Genomic DNA, 22,307 nt, shown 5'->3' with positions numbered 1-22,307 from the left:
TGGAGTTGTTTTTCAGCCCCTTTGGCTACCTTAACGTGGCTGCTAGGGTTTCTACCCCTTCTCTTCTTTGCTAAAATCCAGTTTAGCAAAAAGAAAGCTTAATTTAGGGTTCACCAAGGTTTGAACCCATAACCATGCCAATTGCCAAATCAATGTATAACCAATTAACCAATTCATGTTTCATGCTAACTAATATAATTCAATGCTTATATTATCCCTCAACATGATCAATCATATATAAAAAGAATAACAATTAAATAATTGACATAATTGGCATACATAGGACTTGAACCCAAGTCCTCTCACACAATTAAGTACTCTTAGTCACTTGAACTAGTACTTTTTCACATCATATAATTTAGAATTTAATGCCATAAAGGCTCCCACTACCCGCATTTATTAATTATTTATTTATTTAATTAATTAAATTTCATGGGTCTTACATTCCCCCCACCTTAAAAATTTTCGTCCTCGAAAAAGAGAACTTACCAGGGAATAGGTGAGGATAAGACCTCCTCATGACATCTTCCATCCCCCACGTCATTTCCTGGGTTGCCTCGTCCCAAAGAACCTTCACAAATCAGATCTCCTTCCCTCTAAGCTGTTTGACTTGAGAATCCAAGATTCTCACTGGTCCAACTCCGATCGTCAGGTCCTCCCGCACCTGCACATCCTCCTCCTCTAGCACATAAGTAGGTTCTGAAATATACTTCCTCAACTGTGATACATGGAAATTTAAAACTATAATTCATCATAGAATAAACTTTAAAACCATAATTATAACCTCCATTACAATTATCAAAGTCTAGTAATATAAAATATTACAATTTATTTAAAACCATAAAACATAAAATTCTAAAAACTCTTTTCTCCCAGACTAGCCTTGCTCTAGCTCTATGCCTCACTAGATCCACCTACAACATCATTTGCTCCCATGTACCGTGTACACGATCATCACCAAACATAAACAAATAGGGTGATCTAACAATTAAACAATCATATATATAAAACATATATATATATATATATATATATATATATATATATATATATATATATATATCAATACAAGCACACCAAAGGAATTCCATCTTTTGATTTCATATCACATAGCCACCACCATGTTACCCGTGTTCTACGTCTTCTGATGAGTACCTCAAGATGTCTTGCTGCCACACCTACCAGCCACAACTGGCAGAGCACGTGCCAGAACCATGCTACGGACCACACTCCGTAACGCCAGGAGGAGTTCCCAATACGAATAACATTCGTAACGTCCCAAGACTACCAAACTAGTCAGCTCAGTACTGAGGAGGGCAATCTAACTGGACCCATTCGTACGTGCCACAACATGCACACTCACACCGGAAACACTCGCCAACCCAAGCCACAACTCAATAGTTCCTCGTGTTCATCCGCCATCACGAGCCACAACTTACGGGATGTCATTCTGAGTGATATCGCTGTCGTTAGGCGATCAAATTACCACTACTTAACTTTAACAACTTTAGTATTGCCAAATTAGTAGTGAACAAAATAGTTAGGGTTAAGATAACCCTGAGTCGTCTCACAACGAATACGAAATTGATCTCAAATATTTGATTCTTAAAAATGCAATTAAAACTAGCAACTATAAAAATAGGGGTTTTGATATGCAAAGGAAATGACACAGAAGATTGTAAACACAGTAATAATAAATAGGTCAATTCCACTGCTTTTCCTAAATAAGATTCTTCATTGGTTATCTAGAGATTATTGTTAAATTAATTATTGTTGTTGATTTACAAATCAATCAATGTAAAGACTCGATTCATTTATTGGCATTCTCACTTGTAATCAAAGTACAGTCTCAATTAAAAGTGAGAATTTTTAGATTATCCATAGTAAATTCAATCAAAGTAGAATCTCAATTAAATTTTACTATGCCTAATCATGTCTATTCCTTTGTTTCTTCACAAAATAGAAAACTTAATTAATCAAAGTAAAGTCTTGACTAATTTTAGTTAAAGTAATTACCTCTAATCAGAGTACAGTCTCAATTATTGGCAAAAACTTATTTAATCAAATGAAAGTCTCTAAATAAAATCAAAGTAAAGTTTCAATTTAATTTAAAAACCTTTTAACTCATATGATTAGCATGCATGTAGATTTAAAATCATTTTTTCTATTCGATTAAGAAGCAAAGGACATAGATAAACAAAAACCACAACAATAATCTAAATAACAAACACATAAATTCATCTAACCTCAGAATCCATTTAAGAAATTACAGTGGAATCAACCCTAAAAGCTTAGTCCTCCATGGCTTTGATGGAATACATGATGATATGAAGGAAAGAAATATAAAAAGAAAAGAGAGAATGAGAGATGTGATGGATGACGGCGTCTGCCAAAACTAGAGAGTTCTAAGTTGTAAGTCCTTTCGCTTCTGCTCCCTAAGTCTCTTTATATAGGCTTCAACTAGACTTAGGGCTTTATCTGTCGGTTGCTAAACTCTTTTATTTTTATTTAATTAATTAGCAACTTAATTTCTGCCAAATTTCCAACCCTCTTATTTAACCATTTTTGCAGTTTTGACCAGAGTTGACTACTGACTTTGACCATTTGACCAGAGTTGACCAGTTGACCAATTGGATTGTCCAATAGCAGCCTGACACGTGGCGTAGAGACTCTCTCCAGAATTAGGGTTTGCTCCTCCTTCCTCTTTCCTCCCTTGGCTGCGCATCTGACAGCAAAGGCGCGGTGGTTCGATGGTGTTGTTCCAGCGATTGGCGTGGTGGCTCATGGTGATCCGACGACATGGTGTGCTCGCGTCAAGGCTGCATCAGGCACATGGATGGCATTCACGGTGGCTGTTACGAGTACAAAGATTGGTTCGAACAGTTGCTGCAGTCGTCGAGATGGATTCGCGTTTCTGTTGCAGGTGGATGCTGCCATGGCTACTGCGTTTCCAGGTGTGGTGCAGGTGCGTGACTGGTTCGGATCTGTGTTGATGTTACTCGCGGTGGCTCGACTGATTCGCATTTTCCTCTATTCCGCTGTTCCGCTGGTGCTGTTGTGAACATGGTTACAGGTGCATATTTATGGTGTTTGCTAGGAAGTGGTGCTGTTGCGAGATCTTCGAAGGTGGTGAAGTTGGCAGCGAGAAGATGGAGATTGTAGGTGCGGTGGAAGCTCGCGCAGTGCAGGTTTCAGATCTTCTCTTCTCCAGCGATGTGGTTGCTGCGTTTTCAGGTGCACGAAACTGTGGTGGCGCAGATCTGTTCGAAGGTGGAACGGTGATGAAGATCGTGGTACTGCCATGGATGCATGATGCGATTTCTGGCGTGGTTGTTGCAGATCTTGCTGGTGCGTCGTGAATCCAGACTGTGGTCGGAAACGGCGGCGGCTGCCGTGGAGGTTGATGGTGGCGGCTAGGGTTTGAGGAAAATTAGGGTTTCTGTTTTGGGAGATGAAGATGATGACGTGGCAACCTTCCATTGGACAGCTTGTTAGTGCAAGGATTGTTGCCACGTGGCTTGTCCTGGTTGGCCAATTTTAAAAGTTGAGGATTGCCACATGGCATGATCTGGTCGAGTGGAGTTTAAGTAGTAGGAGGGGTGCAACTTAGTGAAAACTGGGGGTGTAGAACAGGTTTTTGGTGGTCCACTTTAGAAGGAGTGTGCAAATAAAATCTGGGGGTGCATTTAGCTCCTGATTTATTCTTTTCCAGAATTTCTTGATTTTGGACTTATTTTGTAACTTTGAATATTTCAAATCCACACTATCAATGACCAAAAATAAATTCCAGCTGCATTAATAAACGTTAGAATATCCAATAATATTTTATGCAACTAAAATCAATTTTTACGCCACTTTTACCAAACTTACTCAATAAATCCAATAATCACAAATCCTAATTAAATCAATCTTTAAGCACAGAAAATTCAATTAAATCCCCAACTCATCACTGAGCCACAACTAAAGGAATGCCACGTGCTTAACCACTATCTCGAGCCACAACTCAAGGGATACGTTCCGAGCTACAACTCAAGGAACATCAGCAAGCTAACCCTCGAAGTATCACTAAAGCCTTGTATACCACGCACATCCAAAGCAAGCAAAAAAAGGCTTGATCTTTGCATTATCGCTTGGCGCTACTCCTGAGCCGCTAGGCGAAACACGTCTCCAGATCGCCAAGCGCCTCAAAGCACCCTGACTTACAAACATCGCCTGGTGGGACCACCTTCACCGCTAGGCGCTACGCGTTCCAAAACCCCACTTTTTTGTAGCTATCACCTGGCGACTCCAATTCTGCTGCTAGGCGCTACACCAGTACAACAAATGGTACTGATTTTTCACAGCATGCTAATTTTCTCACACACCATTCACTACCTCAATACTTATCATTAATCTAGATACTTAGCTACACGTAACCAACATTGTCGTTAATCATCATATTCCATCCCAGTTGCATTCTATTAGCTTTAGGTTGCCCTTAGTGTACAAGCTATTACACTCATTCTTATCAATTCCACTGACCATTATTATACCCTTTCCCAACTCCTTAATATAAACATGGTTTGTCATTACTCAGCTATTCTTTTCAAGCTCATGCTAGATTATTCAACACTTATACACATTGGCTACACACTTAGCTAATTAGGCACCTAATAGTAATCCCAATGCCTAAATCTTTCTTTTTTGCTTTTCCCAGCCAACCTCATCCATTTATACTAGTTTAGGTACTAAACTAGAAAGTGCAAAAATTCCAATTCTTCCTACCCCAAATCCACCCTCAAATTAATTCATTTTTAATCCTCTTGATAATTTCTCAGAATCAAATGTTCACTAACAACTGGACATCAAAATATCCCAAAACCAGCACTGTACCTCGCAACCACACAGAATCACTGTCTCTACGTTGGCGCCTGGTAGCAGGCCCCGTGCAACCAGGCGGTGCATGCATTTTTGGGCAAATTCCCAAAATTTCAGCACTTGCGAAGACCCTCTAACATTTCCCCAATGCTTTTCTTTACCTTTCTTAATTGTTTCGCATGCGAACATAATAACAGTGACACAAATGTTCAATTTTTAACTATCTCCGACAACAATTCTAGTGCAATTAACAACCATTACACTCAATTCATCAAAACCCCTAATCCTTCCAACCCTAAAAGATGTTTATGGCAATTTCATCAATTTTAACCTCCACTCGCATGTAATTCAAAGTCTATAAGCATCCAATCATCAATTAATGTTTAAAGCTACCGTTTTCCCCAATCAAACTCCACCCAGAACCCCAACAGACTCCAATTCGAGTAAACTTGCTCGCGTCGCCTGGCGGGTGTTCAGCACCGCCAGACAGTTCATGCCAAAAACTCAGAAATTGGGTTGATCAGAGATATGTCGCCTAGCGGCACATTGCTTGCCGCTAGGTGGTTCCTCGCAACAACCCAAAAAGTCACACAAAACATATGCGTCGCTTGACAGTTTCTGGAAAATTCCAGAAACACGAAATGTAATCAAGGACAAAGGGAAAACATACATACATACAAAATATACATCATGCAATTAATCAAATACGTAAAATTAGTGTGGTCCCATATTCTGGATTCCTTTGCTTAAAATTGGAAATTTTAAGATAAGCAAAAAGAAAGCTTAATTTTTTATCTACCAAGGTTTGAACCCATAACCAAGTGAATGTCCAAATTAATGCACAACCATTTAACCAATTCTTGTTTCATGATAATTCATATAATTTTATGATTATATTATCACTCATCCTGATCCAGCACATTACTAAAATAATTATAAATTAAATAACATATATATGGCATACATAAGACTTGAACCCAAGTCCTCTCACACAATCAAGTACTCTTGACCATTTAAGCTAGTACTATTTCACATCATTCATGTCAGAATTAAATGTCATAAAGGCTTCTACTACCCGCATTTATTTTTATTTATTTAATTAATTAAATTTCACAGATCTTACACTAAGAACCAAACATAGATGAAAATAAATCACAACAAGAATCACAAGAACAAACCAATTTATTCATCTAACCTCGGAATCCAATTAAGAAATTATAATGGAACTAACCCATGAAGCTTAGCCCTCCATGGAATGCAAAACAAAATAAAAATATAAGAAGACAATGTTGGGAGAGCGAAAGAAATTAGGCCCTCCTTAAGGGTTCCTAAACTCTGAAGTTATGAGCTTCTTTTTCTATTTCTTCTTGGTTTCTTTATGTAGGACTTGGACAATGATTTTCTTTTGCTAAAATCTCTCAAATATCTTTTAAAATAAAGATAAAGATAAATATCATTTATCTTTATAGTGATTATGAATATCTAAAAATATTTGGAGAGATATAACCAATTTTAAAATTATTTGACAAATATAGTTGGTTGATAATATCAATATCTGATATAATTAAATAAATTAATTACTTAAAGATATGTGATAAATTATCACCAACTAATATTTACATTGATTTCCCAAATCAACAATTTGCAATCTCCTCCAATTATCTTTTAAATGATCAAATATCTTCAAGATATATCTGTTTGGTGTGGATATTTCACAAGATTTAAGAAGATCTTGTCATATTTAAAAAGATTTGATAGTTATTATCTTTTCATATTTTATGATATAATTAAATAAGATAATTATTTAAAAATATCAAATAAAATATCTAAAGATATATTTTCCTCAAAGTATCCTTTATTATAAATATTTATGAATTATAAAAGTTCTTTTTCTGGAAAAAGATAGAGAAAATTGCAAGGTCCATTTTTTGTTGCTCATTCCTTCTTTTTTACTTAGTCAAACTTCTTCACTTTTTAAATATTTTCTTGCCTTCTTCATGCAATGCTTGGCTTATCTTTAAGGTGTCATGAAGCTTTAATCAATTTATTTCCACACCTCCATGAGCTCAACTTAACTGCAGTTCCACTAACACACCTCAAAATATCCAAAAAACATTTATGCAAGTAAACAATTATTTTTAACATGTTTTTGTATCTCATGCTCAATAAACCTAATTATCATAACTATCAATTAAATCACTCTTTAAACACAAAAATTCAATTAAATATCCATAATTAAACATTAAATGAAGGCATAAATATGAATTCATCACTTTTTGAACATACTCACGTTGTGAGCCACCATCATTGACTATTAATTTTATCATCTTTGGCCTTTGTCAGCCTTTTTTTGTCTAATGGACAACTAGGTTATCCACCTCCCTGACTCATGCAACATAAGTGCAAACTTTATCTTTCAGTGTTAGCATGTTCATGATTTGGCCTATGACAACTTTTTATATTGATGTACTTAAGTAAGTTTTGATGTTCAAATAGAAGTTTGGTATGTAATAGCCTGAACTAGTATTAAATTTTAATTTTATGTAGTCTAGTGTGGTTATTTGAAATTATTTATAATGATTGGAATGCACAACCTTATCTTTAAAAAATATTATATGTTACATTATTTTGGATCAAAATCAATGTAATATGTTCTTTTCTAAAGGAAAAATAATATATTACATTAATTCCATTAAAAAACCATTGTAATATGTGTTTTTTTAGTTGCAATACATATTGCATAATGTAATATGTCCTTTAACATTGTTTTCTACTATGTATAGGTCACAATAAATGTTAAAATTAACAAACTTGTTACATTGATGACATTTATATGAAACACTTCCGAATATAATTTACTCTTAGATAACCTAAATATTATTTAAAATAGTGATAACTCTTTTATTTAAATAGATTTAAATAAACTATCCCATTTGTTTTGATACTTGTTAATATTTGATTTAATAATTAAGTGAAATGTATCTTAATTTAGGATGGTATCATCAAGGCCTAAAACTACAATCACATTATTTTCTATGATTGTATATGTCCGACCCACCAAATATGCTTACTGGTGTGGCCCAACAAGGTCCATTCAACTTTCCTAACCTAAAGTAGTTGAAAGATATTATGAGATATGTTTGTTGGTGAAAATAATCATATATTAATAGTATATGTGACTAAATCTCGATAGTTTGATTATGTCGTGATATTCGTTAATATCATATATTTATAGAATATTTGGTCTATCATGTAATGTATCACATTATTGTTATTATTCCACTAATTTAACATATAAACAATAAGTTATTATATTTGTTTATATTATTTGATATTCTTTTGATATTATCTATTTTTATCACACAAATCATAAGCGCCTAGAAACCCTATAAATACACCTAGTATTTCATCAAGAAATACACACTCTCTCAAACTCATTCTCTTTTACTCTAAAAGATCCAAACTATCTTACTGACTTGAGCGTTAGAGAGTATTTTGCATATGGATCTTCCTCTGTGTTCCAACCCTCAAGAGCATACATGAGAATTATCCAATCCACTCATATTTTGCCACTTGTCCAAAGGTTTACAGGCTATGAAGATCTTAACATGTTATACAATCCTTACATAATAAGATAACTCATTATTAAGATCAACTATGAAGATTGTCCATAACTACTAACAATTAGGTACCATGAATATTTATGGTCAGAATTTTGCAATGCCTTGTAATAATGCTATCTTGGCACTCTATTTCTTTCATTCAATATGATTCATTCAAATTTTATGAATAATTAGTGTAAAAAAAAGATTTTTCCCATTGCTTTGATAACACCTGACTCAACAAGCACTCCAAATTTCAATGGTTGCTCGTAACATAAAAGTGCATAAAAAATAATTTTTGAGTTGCATAAAATATTGTCTTAGATATTCTATTGTTTGTTGATGCATGTTAAGTTGTTTTAATCTCATACAAGGTGTGAAAATATAGAAATTACAAAACACCTTCAAAATAAAGTCAAATTCTAATGATAGCCTCTTGATTTAAAAACGCATCAAAAATAACAATTTGAGTTGCATAAAATATTGTTTTAGATATTCTAATGTTTGTTGATATAGTTGAAGTTATGTTAATATCATACAAGGTGTGAAACAAAATAAATTACAAAACAACTTTAGAATAAAGCCAAATTCCAATAATGGCCTCGTGAGATAAAAACGCGTTGAAAATAATATTTTCTTGAATATTATAATGTATATTGATGCAGCTAAAGTTATTCAAGGTGTGAAAATAAAACAAAAATACATAAACACCTTCAGAATAAGGCCAAATTCCAATGGTGGCCTCGTGAGATAAAAACGCATTAAAATAACATTTGAGTTGCATAAAATATTTTATTGTATATTCTAATGTTTATTGATGTAGATGAAGTTATGTTAATCCGATACAAGGTGTGAAAATAAGAAAAAAAATACAAAAGCACCTTCAAAATAAGGTCAAATTCCAATGGTGGCCTCGTGAGATAAAAGCACATTAAAATAACATTTGAGTTGCATAAAATATTTTATTAGTTATGCTAATGTTATTGTTGTAAATGAAGTTATGTTAATCTTATACAAGGTGTGAAAATAAAGAAATTACAAAACACCTTTAGAATAAAGTCAAATTCCAACGATGGCATCGTGAGATAAAACCGCATCGAAAATAATATTTGAGTTACATAAAATATTTTCTTCGATATTCTAATATTTGTTGATGTAGGTGAAGTTATGTTAATCTCATACAAGGAGTGAAAATAAAGAAATTTCAAACACCTTCAAAATAAGGCCAAATTCCAATGGTGGTCTCATGAGATAAAAACGTATCGAAAATAGCATTTGAGTTGCATAAAATAATTTCTTGGATATTCTAATGTTTTTCGATGCATGTGAAGTTATGTTAATCTCATACAAGGTGTGAAAATAAAGAAATTACAAAACACCTTCAAAATAAGGCCAAATTCATGTGGTGGCCTTTTGAGATAAGAATGCATCGAAAATAGCACTTGAGTTTATTGAAATATTTTTCTTTGGATTTAATTACTCGGATGGTACCCACTTTGTTAGAGGTGTGTCAATTTGGTACCCGATTTTAAAAAGGTGTTTGCATCCCAACTTTTGAAAAAGTGCTTCAATTTGGTCCCTTTCAGATGGAGTTGACTAACGCTACTAACGACGTTCCACGTGTCAGTATGTGGTTTTTTTTATTTTTTATTTTTTGAATAAAAAAATAAAAATATCACGTGTCAAGTCCCTATGTGTGACATGTGGCGTTGTCAATGCCACATGGCATTGCAATGCCACGTGTCAGTGTTACTATCAGATGCCATTGTGTTGATTTCGATTTAGTCCCCATATATGTCTTTTTGTTTTAATTTAGTACCTACTTATGTATATCTGATTCAATTTTGTCCCAATTTTTTTTAATAATTAAAATATTTTTGTAACCATTTTTTATAAGATTAAAACTAATTAAGTATAAATATTTTTACAAAATTAAGTACTAATATTTATATTGTTTCTCTCAATTTCATACCAAATTTATTATTTGTATAAATGATATACTAATATTTTTTATTAAAAACGAATTTTTAATATATTACTTTATTAATTACTTTTTTATTAAGTACTCATGTTTTGTTAATTATTATTTTTTTTTTCCAAAATAGAACAATATTGTCTCTTACTAATTTTAAACCAAAATTTTTATTTGTATGAATGCTATACTAATTTTTTATTTATTGAAAATGACTTAATAAAATGATTTTTACCACTAAATTTTAATATAAATATCAAATATTTAATTTTTATAAAACTTTTATACTTAATTACTTTTAATTTCATAAAAAAATGGATTTTAATTATTAAAAAAAATTAGGTCCAAATTGAATCAGATACACATAAATAGGTACAAAATTGAAACAAAAAGACATATATGGGGACTAAATCAAAATAAACACAATGACATCTGATAGTGACACTGACACGTGGCACTGACAATGCCACGTGTCACACAGGGACCTGACACATAGTATTTTTATTTTTTTTCAAAAAATAAAAGTAAATTAAAAGAAAAAATTAAAAATTAAAAAAATAAAAAAAAACCACAGACTGACACGTGGCACGTCGTTAACAGCGTTAGTCAACTCCGTTTGAAAGCAGCCTAATTGAAGCACTTTTTCAAAAGGTGGGATGCAATTGACACTTTTTTAAAAGCAGGTACCAGATTGACACACTTCTACCAAAATAGGTATTATCCGAGTAATTAAAATTTTTTCTTTGATATTCTTATGTTTTTTTATGTAGGTGAGATTATGTTAATCTCATACAAGGTGTGAAAATAAAGAAATTACAAAACACCTTCAGACTAAGGCCAAATTTCCATGGTGGCCTCGTAAGATAAAAATGCATCGAAAATAGCATGAGTTGCAAAAATTATTTTCTTGGATATTATAATGTTTGTTGATGCATGTGAAGTTAAGTTAATCTCATACAAGGTTAAAAATTAAAGAAATTACAAAACACATTTAGAATAAGGCCAAACTCCCATGGTTGCCCCATGAGATAAAAACGCATCAGAAATAACATTTGAGTTGATTAAAATATTTTCTTGGATATTCTTATATTTGTTGATGCAGGTGAAGTTATGTTAATCTCATACAGGGTATGAAAATAAAGATATTACAAAACACCTTCAGAATAAAGCCAAATTCCCATGGTGGCCTCGTGAGATAAAAACACATCAAAAATAACATTTGAGTTGCATAAAATATTTTCTTATTTATTCTAATATTTTTGTATGCAGGTGAAGGTATCTTAATCTCATACAAGATTTGAAAATAAAGAAATTGCAAAACACCTTCCGAATAAGGCCAAATTTCAATGATGGCCTTGTGAGACAAAAACGCATTGAAAATAACATTTGAATTGCATAAAATATGTATTGCACCCTCGAATTTACTTATGCACTCCACTTTTTAAACTATTCTCTACTCACAAAGCTCACCAATCAAAGGCCACGACATGTTTATCCTCATTCTCTAAATCTGCCCAATGAAAAGTTTCCATGTGTCCATCGTCCTTACTCAAGTTTTACCAGTCAAATGATGACACATCATCACCTTCATCATCCATCTTCTCCCACTTGGCCTCAAGCGCTACCATCATCAACCACCGTCACACTTGTCTGAGGGTTGCCAAAACAATTGCAAAGCAGTGCATGTTCGCCATGCTCACCTTCCTGTACTGCCTCATCGGCCACTTCGAGGGCATCTCTACTCCGTCTTGAACGACTGCACCATTTGCATATGGGACGCCACCTATGACAATTGCGTGACTGCTACCAATATCATCCTTAGAGTTAGCGTCTTTAACCAAGGCTTCAAAAACTAAGGATGGTGTGCCCAAAAGCCCACGTGGTTGTGTGCAAGGTTTGTTGACTTCCCCCTAGCTAGTGATGAGTTGATCCTGGTGGCGTTTGACGAGGCCATCTACGACGGATTGGATGTGCTGTCACTGCGAAAAATGTTTGCTGCTAGCAGCATGGAGATAAGGTTCTAGTACCCTTCTTCTAAAGCTTGGCCTTCAAGTTAAGCTTGGCCAACGCATCTCTACAGTATGTAGAAAAAATTTGAACATCACCCTTCTGTTAGCCACCATGAAAAAGTTCAAGAAACATCTTAAAAGCCAGGTGAAACCTCACATCAAGAAAAGAAAATTGATCAAACCCAAATTCTAGCAAGAGGTAATGATAATAAGCTCGGATGAAAAGTCATTCGAGATTTATTTCAAAAGCATTAAGAGCAGCGTATAACCTCAGATACAGAGCCATTTGAGATTTATTTCAAAAGTGTTAAGTGTGACCATAAGTTAGTAGATTTCTCCTATCTCTTATCAAAACTTGGAGATTATCGACAAGGATGTAATAGGTTGGCTCTTGAGAGCCTAAGACTCCAACTCAAAGATGAAGCTCATAATGATGACAACTTACAAATCGATCGCAACCACGACGACCACAAAATCCTCAAGGCATGAGAATGTTAATAGATCAATATGCATAAGGTAAAAGAAGAAACTTGAGAGTACGAGTAATATTCTTTATAAGAGTGCAATGTCCTGGTTAAAGATATTTCATTAAATCAAAAGCATGAATTTCTATAAGGAAATTTGTAAAAAGAGTTTGAGGAAAAATTTGGCTAGGAAAGACAAGGTTCTTAAGTCTGTCCATTTTGACTCACTTCTTTTTTTTAGGAGTCTACCCTATAAAACTCTAAACAATATTTTCCCCTAGAAAACTTTTATGCACTGCACAACAGGCAATTTGGATGGTCTCGGTATCAACTTACATCATCCTTCATTACAAACCTAAAGCATCACCAAAGTTATCCTCACGCTTCCTTATAGAAAAAAAATTAATCGTTACTAGAGCTCGACAAGACAACACTTTGATGAAAAGCACAATGAAAAAAACTACAAGCTGATATGGATCTTATTCATAGAGTCTAGGACGAAGCCCACATAAGAAAAGCAATGGCGAAACAAATACAACACTTGAGTAAAAGAACCACAAACTTGACAAAAGGGAGAAAGAAAGACACCTCCAACAGGAATACTCTGAGAAGCAATTGACGAACTCCCTCTGAGTAGTGGAGTCTCGCACAACCACTCCAAATGATATAATTTTGATCTATAAAAGGTTGAGATTAGTATAATAGACCATGGGAGGAGTTTTTGTAACATCTCGTCCGGATATTACGAATTTAATTAATAAAATAGGATATTCATATTAAAACCTCATTTATTAAGCTCCATTTTCCAAAACACGGGAAATATAAAACTTTATTTCATAACGAAAACCAGCTCAGAACCAATTATTATAAAATTCAATATATTATCAAAAACCGTCTCATAATAAAACCAATTTCTATAACTCAATTGATTACAAGAGAAACCTTAAAATTCATAAAAATAAACTCTCTGTAGAAATGTTCCCATGATAGCCCACACTTCGGTTCTATACCTTACCAGATCCACCTGCAACATCATCTGCTCTCGTGTACCGCATACATGATCATCGACAAAAAACAAGCAGATACGGTGAGCTAACAGTTTAAATCATACACATAATATGAAACAATTATAGTAACACGAACACACCAAAGGAATTTCCATCATTTGATTCCATAACACATGGCCTCTACCATGTTACCCATGTTCTACATCTTCCAATGAATACCTCAAGTTGTCTTGCTGCCACATCTACCAGCCACAACTAGCAAAACACATGCGGGAAACCATGTTACGGACCACACTCTATAACACTAGGTGGTGTTCCCAATACGAATATCATTCGTAACATTCCAAAACTACCAAATTCGTTGGTCTCATACCAAGGCGGTCAATCTATTTGGACCCGCCGTACGAGCCATAACTCGCACACTCACATCGATAACACTCGCCAACCTGAGTCACAACTCAAGAGTTCCTCGTGTTCATCGGTCATCTCGAGCCACAACTCGAGGGATGCCATTCTGAGCCACAACTCAAGGAATGCCACGTGTTTAACCCCTATCTCGAGCCACAACTCAAGGGATACGTTCCAAGCCACAACTCACAGAACACCAGCAAGCTGACCTTTAAGGTATCATTGAAGCATTATAGACCACGCGCATCCATACCACACAAGCAATTACTTTGACCATGGACCCAGGATATAGGATGCTCCAACGAACCTGCCCGCTCGTGGTCCTGCCTCTATGAACCTCACCATTCGTAGTTCAACTTTACGGACCTCCCCACCCGTAGTTCAACACACATGATTCACCAGCTACGAACCTCCCCACTCGCAGCATCTTTCAAGTATGAACACGGAACATACGAACCTCCCCGCTCGTATCCCCACACAAGACTATCAAGATATGAACCTCCCTACTCATATCACCACGTGTTCACCACCAGCCATGAACCTCCCCGCTCATGACCCAAGCATCTCTTGGTCCAAGTCCCACAATACAACATACAAAACGCAAGCCACACGAACACATTACACTCTGCGATCTCGCCTAGCATTGCCTAAGCGCTACTAGGAGACATTCTAGCGTAGACCGCCTGACGGAGCCTTCTTGCCGCTAGGCGCCAAACAGAAACAGAGCCATTGTCTGATAGTAGTTGCTTGGTGGAACCACCCTTGCCGCTAGGCGCCTCACGATCCCAATGTCCTCTACTTGGTCTCTATCACCTACTGGCTCACCCCGCGCCGTCATGCGCCATACCAGTAGAGTTAAGGCTACTGGTTTTTTGCACTTTGGACAGGTTCTTAATGAACCCAAACAATCCACAGACAATCCAAAACATCAACCACAATTATCCAATCATATTAGCATGACTAAATCATAATTAAACACATTCATATACTCCAATTACAACATCATGCATCTTTCAAGTATAAGCACGCATTCACCATATAAGACACAATCAAAGTTATATACTTATTCTGCATCCCCTCGCAATTCCATTACATTTAAAGTATGATTATCATGTTCCCATATTTGCCCAAAACCCGTCATGATCATGCAACACTCGGTCGTAGTGATATCATCAATAGTGGCATTTTTCACACTCTTATAACATCATACATTCAAGCTAACATATATAGGTTCATATATTCAACATGGCTCAGCAAGCACTACCGAAAACATACTCATCAATCACACACAGACACATACACACACACAGACACAGACACATATGCACACACACACACACACACACACACACACATATATATATATATACACATTCACCAATCAAGGCTATACCAACACTTAAGCACACTTAATCATCCATTAATAATCATACTATTAGGGAATTAAAACAACCAATCATGAGTGACGTAGATCTCCATCTGCAGAAATCTAATTCAAATTTCCACTGTTCAAAGTGAAGAACAACATGTTTTGAATCACCTTTCAAAATTTCACTTAAATCGGACGGTTAAGGAACCGAGAAATGTAGTTTTATGAAAACTGCACATATTAGAAAAATCGTAGTTGCCCAGCGACTTAATCATGTTGCCCAGCGAAACAAGACCAGTGACCTAGCGCCTAGCGGCAGGAAACCCTCGCCCGACGATCCCTGCTGCATGAAAAATTTGAGAAACAACATAATTGCACCTACTTTGGTCAATTTAAAGGCACTCAATTGCAAAACCACATAATCAAGCACCAATTATTCATCCAAAGTTATCCATATATATATAAACTATTATCGTATTGATTTCCTAAGTTAATCTTTATATATATCTTGCGCAATTTTATAATTTTGGAAACCCTTAACACTTTTAGTTATGAAATTGTCAATCTCAAGTGCCAGACAATATAACATAGAAATGTATATCAGTTACTTACAAAAAAATAATGTAATCAAATAATGTATAAATAAATATTCACAAAAAACTAATATATATATATATATATATATATATATATATATATATATATATATATATATATATATATAATAACCAAAGGAAATAAATTTGTCCCGAAATGGTTCAAAGAGAACCCATCACCCCACACGTAATAAGGTTAAGTACCCCATAACCAAAGAAAAGAAACATATGAAAACCACAAGAATCATACCATCACATACGGATTTCACAACATTCATCGGACAACAAAAGATAAGAAACGAAAATAGGTCTAGCTTCCCCTAACCTAGATTTTCCTTGCTTAAACTTGAACAGGTGATAGTTCTTCTTGACCAACAATAGCGTCCCTTTGCTATCCACAGTTCAGCTCCTACGTGCACTCACTAACTTTGTTTGCCTCTAAAATTACACTTCTCACAATGCTCTCAAATGTCTAGTCTAAAAAACTCTTCTTCTCTTCCCCACTTGGTCTCTTAATTATGTCTTAATGGTGGTTAAATGACTAAAAACGAAAATTAGATTAATGGTTTTGGTAATGATCATTCAAGGATCATTATGAGTGATTTTTCAGCCCCTCTCTGCTACCCATTTGTCAACTAGAGTTTCTCTGCCCTTTCACATTCATGCCAAAGAGAATTTTAGCAAAAAGAAAGTTTAATTTTAATCTACCAAGGTTCCAACCCATAACCATGCCAATGTCAAATCAATGCATAACCATTCAACCAATTCATATTTTTTTACATTTCATGCGCACCATGCCTTATAACCTCTTATCCCACAACCATGCTTGTATGCAAAATAATTAAATAATAAAAATAACCCACAAATGGCATTCACAAGACTCGAACCCAAGTCCTCCCCACACCATTAACATGCTCTACCACTTGAGCTACCATTATTTCTTATCTTCTTTCTCCACATTAAATAACTTAGGGATTCACGTTGTCGCATTTATTAAACAAATACTTATTTTTTATTTAATTTTTCCCAAGTCTTATAGTTTTGGAGGTCAAAGAAAGATCACACTCCATCTCACTAATATGAAGAGATAATGGGGTCCAAGGACCCTACAAGAGTAGAGCTTGAAGTCAACGATGGTAGGGATACACTCTCTAGACAAGACAATCACCATGAGCATAATTGCAACAACAAATGATTTATGCACAACCTCCCACCATATAGGGTTGTGCCAACCATAATTCAAGACCATGAGCAAAATGATCTAAGGGTTGTCATTATCTGATGGGTGTGCAATCCTGATTGACCAAGAAAGCAACTCAGCATTCCAGTGTCTAAGTAAAAAAGTTGCTCGGCGTTCTAGTGACCTAGTAACAAGAGCAAGTCATCGTTCTAGTGATCGAGTATAAGAGCTTCTCGACGTTCCAATAATCGAGTATAAGAATAACTCAACATTCAAATGGTATGAGTACATGAGTAAACTTGGTGTTCCAATACCTGAGTACAGAAAGAATTTCGTGAGTACAAGGCCTTCTAATGGTCTAAATACATGAGTAAACTCAGCATTCCAATACCTAAGTACAAGATGAATCTAGTAAGTACAAAAGGAACTCGACGTTATAGTGTCTTTTGGGAATTTGCCCAAAATTGCATGCACCGCCTGGCGGCACAGAGCTTGCAGCCAAGCGCAATCTTAGAGGACTGGATTTTTTCATGGTTGTGAGAGTTATTGATGATTCTAGTAGGCTTTGGGAAAAGCAGGTTCGTGCTACCTTTGGAGTTGGAAGTAGTAATTGTATGAAAGCATTGATGGTGATATGTGGAAACTAGAGGTGTGAATTCTATGATTTGAATGGGAAGAGAATGTCATTATAATACAGTAGGAGTTGCAATGTGAGTAGGGAATAAGTGTTGTATAAACTGTTATGGTATTAGTCATAATAAGGTGTTGCTAGAGTAAAGTTGAGATTGTTAGGTTAATTGGATTTGTCAATTGGGAAGAATGGTATAAATATGGGTAGGTGCAATTGTTAAGTCATATGTAAATTGATGGAAACTGAGTTGCTGATTGGGTAAACAGCAAAGCATAAAGGGTATGAGACTATAGTGACATGTTGAGTCTTGGAAAAGTTGAACCTAAGCAATCCTATATTGATAAACTAGATTGGTGATCCAAAAAGGGAATTGAAGGATATTGTAGTTGGTTAGTGGGGGATTATGATGGTTATGGTTTAAGGGTATATATATATATATATATATATATATATATATGTATATATATATATATATATACATATATATATATATACATATATATATATATACATATATATACATATATATGTATATACATATATATATATGTATATATTTTTTGTAACATCCCGACCGAATATTACGAATTTAAATAATAAAATAAAGAAATAAATAATAAAACTTCATTTATTATAACTTATGTTTCCAAAACACGGGAAAATTAAAATCTTAAAGTAGTAATAAATAATCTTAAAACCTCTACTATGACTCAAACATAAAATCCATAATAAAAACCAAGTTTAATAATATAAAATATTGCAACTGTTCCAAAACATAATAAAAACTCTGATAAAAATCTTCTCCCAATACTAGCCCTGCTCCGTCTCTAGGCCTCACTAGATCCACCTACAATATCATATGCTCCCTTGTATCGCGTACACGATCATCGCCAAACACAAGCGGATAGGGTGAGCTAATAGAATAAACATATAAATAAACCATATATTTTCATCAGATAATCACACAAGTACACCAAAGGAATTTCTATCCTTTGATTCCATAACACATGGCCACTACCATGTCAACCGTGTTCTACGTATTCTAGTGACTACCTCAAGATGTCTTGCTGCCATACCTATCGGCCACAATCGATAGAGCACATGCGGGAAACCATGCTACGGATCACACACCGCAACGCCAGGTGGAGTTCCTAAATACGAACATAGTTCATAACATCCCAAGACTACCAAACTCGTCAGCTAATCACTAAGGAGGGCAATCCATCTGGACCCGTCCGTACTAGCCACAACCAGCACCCTCACACCGGCAACACTCACCAACCCGAGTCAACTCAAGGGTTCCTCGTGTTCATCCGCCATCTTGAGCTCAACTCGAGGGATGCCATTCCGAGCCACAGTCGAGGAATGCCACGTGCTTAACCCCTATCCCGAGCTCAACTCCAAGGATACGTTCCGAGCCACAACTCAAGGAACACCAGCAAGCCGACCTTTAAGGCATCACTAAAGCTTTGTAGATCACGCACGTCAAGAGTAAGAACACCAATACTACTGCAGTAAAATCGCCTGGTGGGGGACACGTACTGTCAATCGTTGCTCGCTTCCAGACCGCCTGGAGATTATGATGGGTCGAACCTTTGCTCTCTTAAGTGTTTAAATTTTGGGGATTTAATATCAGTTTTGCTCTTAAGAATTGTATTTAGTTGCATACTATATTATTGGATATTCTTGAGTTTAATAATGCAACTGTAATTTAATTGAGGTCCTTAAGAGTATAAATTGTGAATATTTCAAGTCATAAAATAAGTCCCAAAATCAGAATTTTGAAGAGGAATACTTCAAGTGCTAAACGCACCCCAATTTTCATTTCACACCCCCCCTTCTGCAATTAGGCTATCTATTTCTGAAAAGGAATATTTCTGGAGCTAAATGCACCTCCAATTTTCATTTTGTACACCTCCTTATGCAATTGGGTTATAATTTCTGAAAGGGATATTTCTGGAGCTAAAAGCACCTCTAGTTTTTATTTTCCACACCCCTCCTGGAGTTGTTTCTTCTGACTCTGTTCTGCACCCATTCCTTTTACTAATTTGCACCCCTAATATCACTTAGCCTCCACTCAACCAGATTACACCACGTGGCAATCCTCCACTTACTAAAATAACCAATTAAAGTTTGCCACGTCCTGAATCCTTCACTCACTAACATAACCACTTACAATTTGCCACATCATCAATCCTCCACTCACTAAAATACCTAACCAAAACATGACACCTCATCACCTTCTTTCCTTCACACCATCAGAAACCCTAACCATGGCTGCACCTTCATCTTCGCGACAACGTTCATGGCAGCACCATGCTCGAACGCGAAGTCGCACTCGATCCCTCAATGGCAGCACCACCGTGACCTGTAGTCGCGAGCCATTCACGCGACCACCACTGCATTTCTGGAACGTGAACCCATCCCTACCTTTCCGTAATAGCCGCGGACCCAGCCCTTTCGGCATTTCTGCCGTCACCGCGTCAACCACCGTAACCTTCGCGTACCCACTCACGACTGTCAAACCCTAATAGAGAGAGAGAGAGAGAGAGAGAGACTACTCTGACACGTGGCAACCTCTCAATGGTCTGTCAAAGAGTTAAGACTGGTCAACTAGTCAACTCTGGGCAAGGGCGGGTCAACGTTGGTCAAACATGTTATTTTACACTAGAGTTTAATTACCATTCAAGGTCCATTTAGTGGTTGTTTTCTAACCTCCCTTGGCTGCCCATTGTCAACTAGGGTTTCTCTACCCTTTCACCTTCATGCCAAACGAATTTTAGCAAAAAGAAATTAAATTTGTATTTATCAAAGGTTCAAACCCATACCCACACCAATGTTACTTCCATGCACAACCATTCAACCAATTCATGTTTTGTGATATTTAATATAATTTTATGATTATTTTATCACTCGACATGATCAAGCATATTATTAAAAATAATAACAAGTTAAATAACACACAAATGGCGTACTTAGGACTTGAACCCAAGTCATTTCACACAATTAAAGTACTCTCAACCATTTGAGCTAGTACTTTTCCACGTCATATAAATCAATAATTAATTCCTTAAAAGCTCTCACTACCCGCATTTTTAATTAATTATATATTTAATCCATTTAGACACACATGTAAAAAGGATTCAGTAACATGGAGGTGTGCAATTACATAACTAAAGTGGTGGAATCTGATTAAGAGTGTGCCAAATCAGTAACCTTGCATTACTGGTGCAGCGCCTGGTGGCATGTTTGGAACCGCCAGGCGGGAGCTGCAGTTCCAAGAGCAACAGAGAAGGGTGGCACCTGGCAATGGTAGTCAATCCGTTAGGCGATAGCCACCAAACAGTGGGTTCCTAGAACGTGTGCGCCTGGTGGTGAGGGTGGTCCTGCCAGGCGATGTCTGCAAGTCTGGGTACTTTGAGGCATTTGGCGCCTGGTGGTACGCGTCCCCCGCCAGGCGGTCTGGAGTAGGCAGCGCCTGACGCCTTGTGAGTAGCGCCAGGTGATTTTGCTGTAGTAGATTTGGATTATGCTTGCTATGATGTGCGTGATCTACAAGCCTTCTAGAATATCTTAAAGGTCGGCTTGCTGATGTTCCTTGAGTTGTGGCTCGGAACGTATCCCTTGAGTTGTGGCTCGGAATAACGTCTCTTGAGTTGTGGCTCGGGATGACGGATGAACACGAGGAACTCTTGAGTTGTGGCTCAGGTTGGCGAATGTTACAAGTGTGAGTATGCTGGTTGTGGCCAATACGGATGGGTCCAGACAGATTGCCCTCCTTAGTAATTAGTTGACGAGTTTGGTAGTCTTGGGAGGTTACGAACTATGTTCGTATTGGGAACTCCACCTAGCATTACGGTGTGTGATCTGTAGCATGGTTTCCCGCACGTGCTCTATCGGTTGTGGCCGATAGGTGTGGCAGCAAGACATCTTGAGGTACTCACTAGAAGACGTAGAACACGGTTAACATGGTGGTTACCACGTATTATTCAATCAAAGGATGGAATTCCTTTGTTGTGTTGTATGTATATATGTATATTCTATATATATATATATATATATGTTTATTTTGTTAGCTCACCCTATATGCTTGTGTGTGGATCTGGTGAAGCTTAGCCAGGACGAGGCTAGATTGGGATTTAGAAGTTTATTCAGAGTTTTTATTATGTTTTGGAACAGTTGTAATAATTTACATTACCAGACTTGAATTGT

General features: G+C 36.1%; 1 protein-coding gene across 2 annotated transcripts; it reads left to right on the top strand.

Moving 5' to 3' along the window:
* The first annotated feature begins 2,298 nt into the window (after positions 1-2,298).
* LOC146885683 (uncharacterized) lies at positions 2,299-3,803 on the top strand. 2 transcript variants are annotated; one of them, XM_085674220.1, is made up of 2 exons: positions 2,299-2,965; positions 3,098-3,803. In XM_085674220.1, exons 1-2 carry the CDS (start codon positions 2,751-2,753, stop codon positions 3,357-3,359), a joined length of 477 nt encoding a protein of 158 aa, XP_085530346.1. In that variant the 5' UTR covers positions 2,299-2,750; the 3' UTR covers positions 3,360-3,803. The 2 variants fall into 2 exon arrangements, with proteins under 2 accessions (XP_085530346.1, XP_085530345.1); XM_085674219.1 differs by having other exon boundaries at positions 2,303-2,965; positions 3,074-3,803.
* The last annotated feature ends 18,504 nt before the right edge of the window (positions 3,804-22,307 follow it).

This window comes from Vigna unguiculata, chromosome 6 (assembly GCF_037176805.1).
Source record: "Vigna unguiculata cultivar grain cowpea cultivar isolate G323 ecotype 2 chromosome 6, ASM3717680v1, whole genome shotgun sequence".
NCBI lineage: Eukaryota > Viridiplantae > Streptophyta > Magnoliopsida > Fabales > Fabaceae > Vigna > Vigna unguiculata.
The sequence above is the reverse complement of the archived record's forward strand: the minus strand, read 5'-3'. Positions and strand labels throughout refer to the sequence as shown.

Coding starts and splice junctions, on each gene's coding strand:
- LOC146885683 (XM_085674219.1), top strand. CDS start 2,751: ATGGTGTTGTTCCAGCGATTGGCGTGGTGGCTCATGGTGATCCGACGA. Junction 2,966..3,073: donor CGTTTCCAGGTGTGGTGCAG/GTGCGTGACTGG, acceptor ACATGGTTACAG/GTGCATATTTATGGTGTTTG.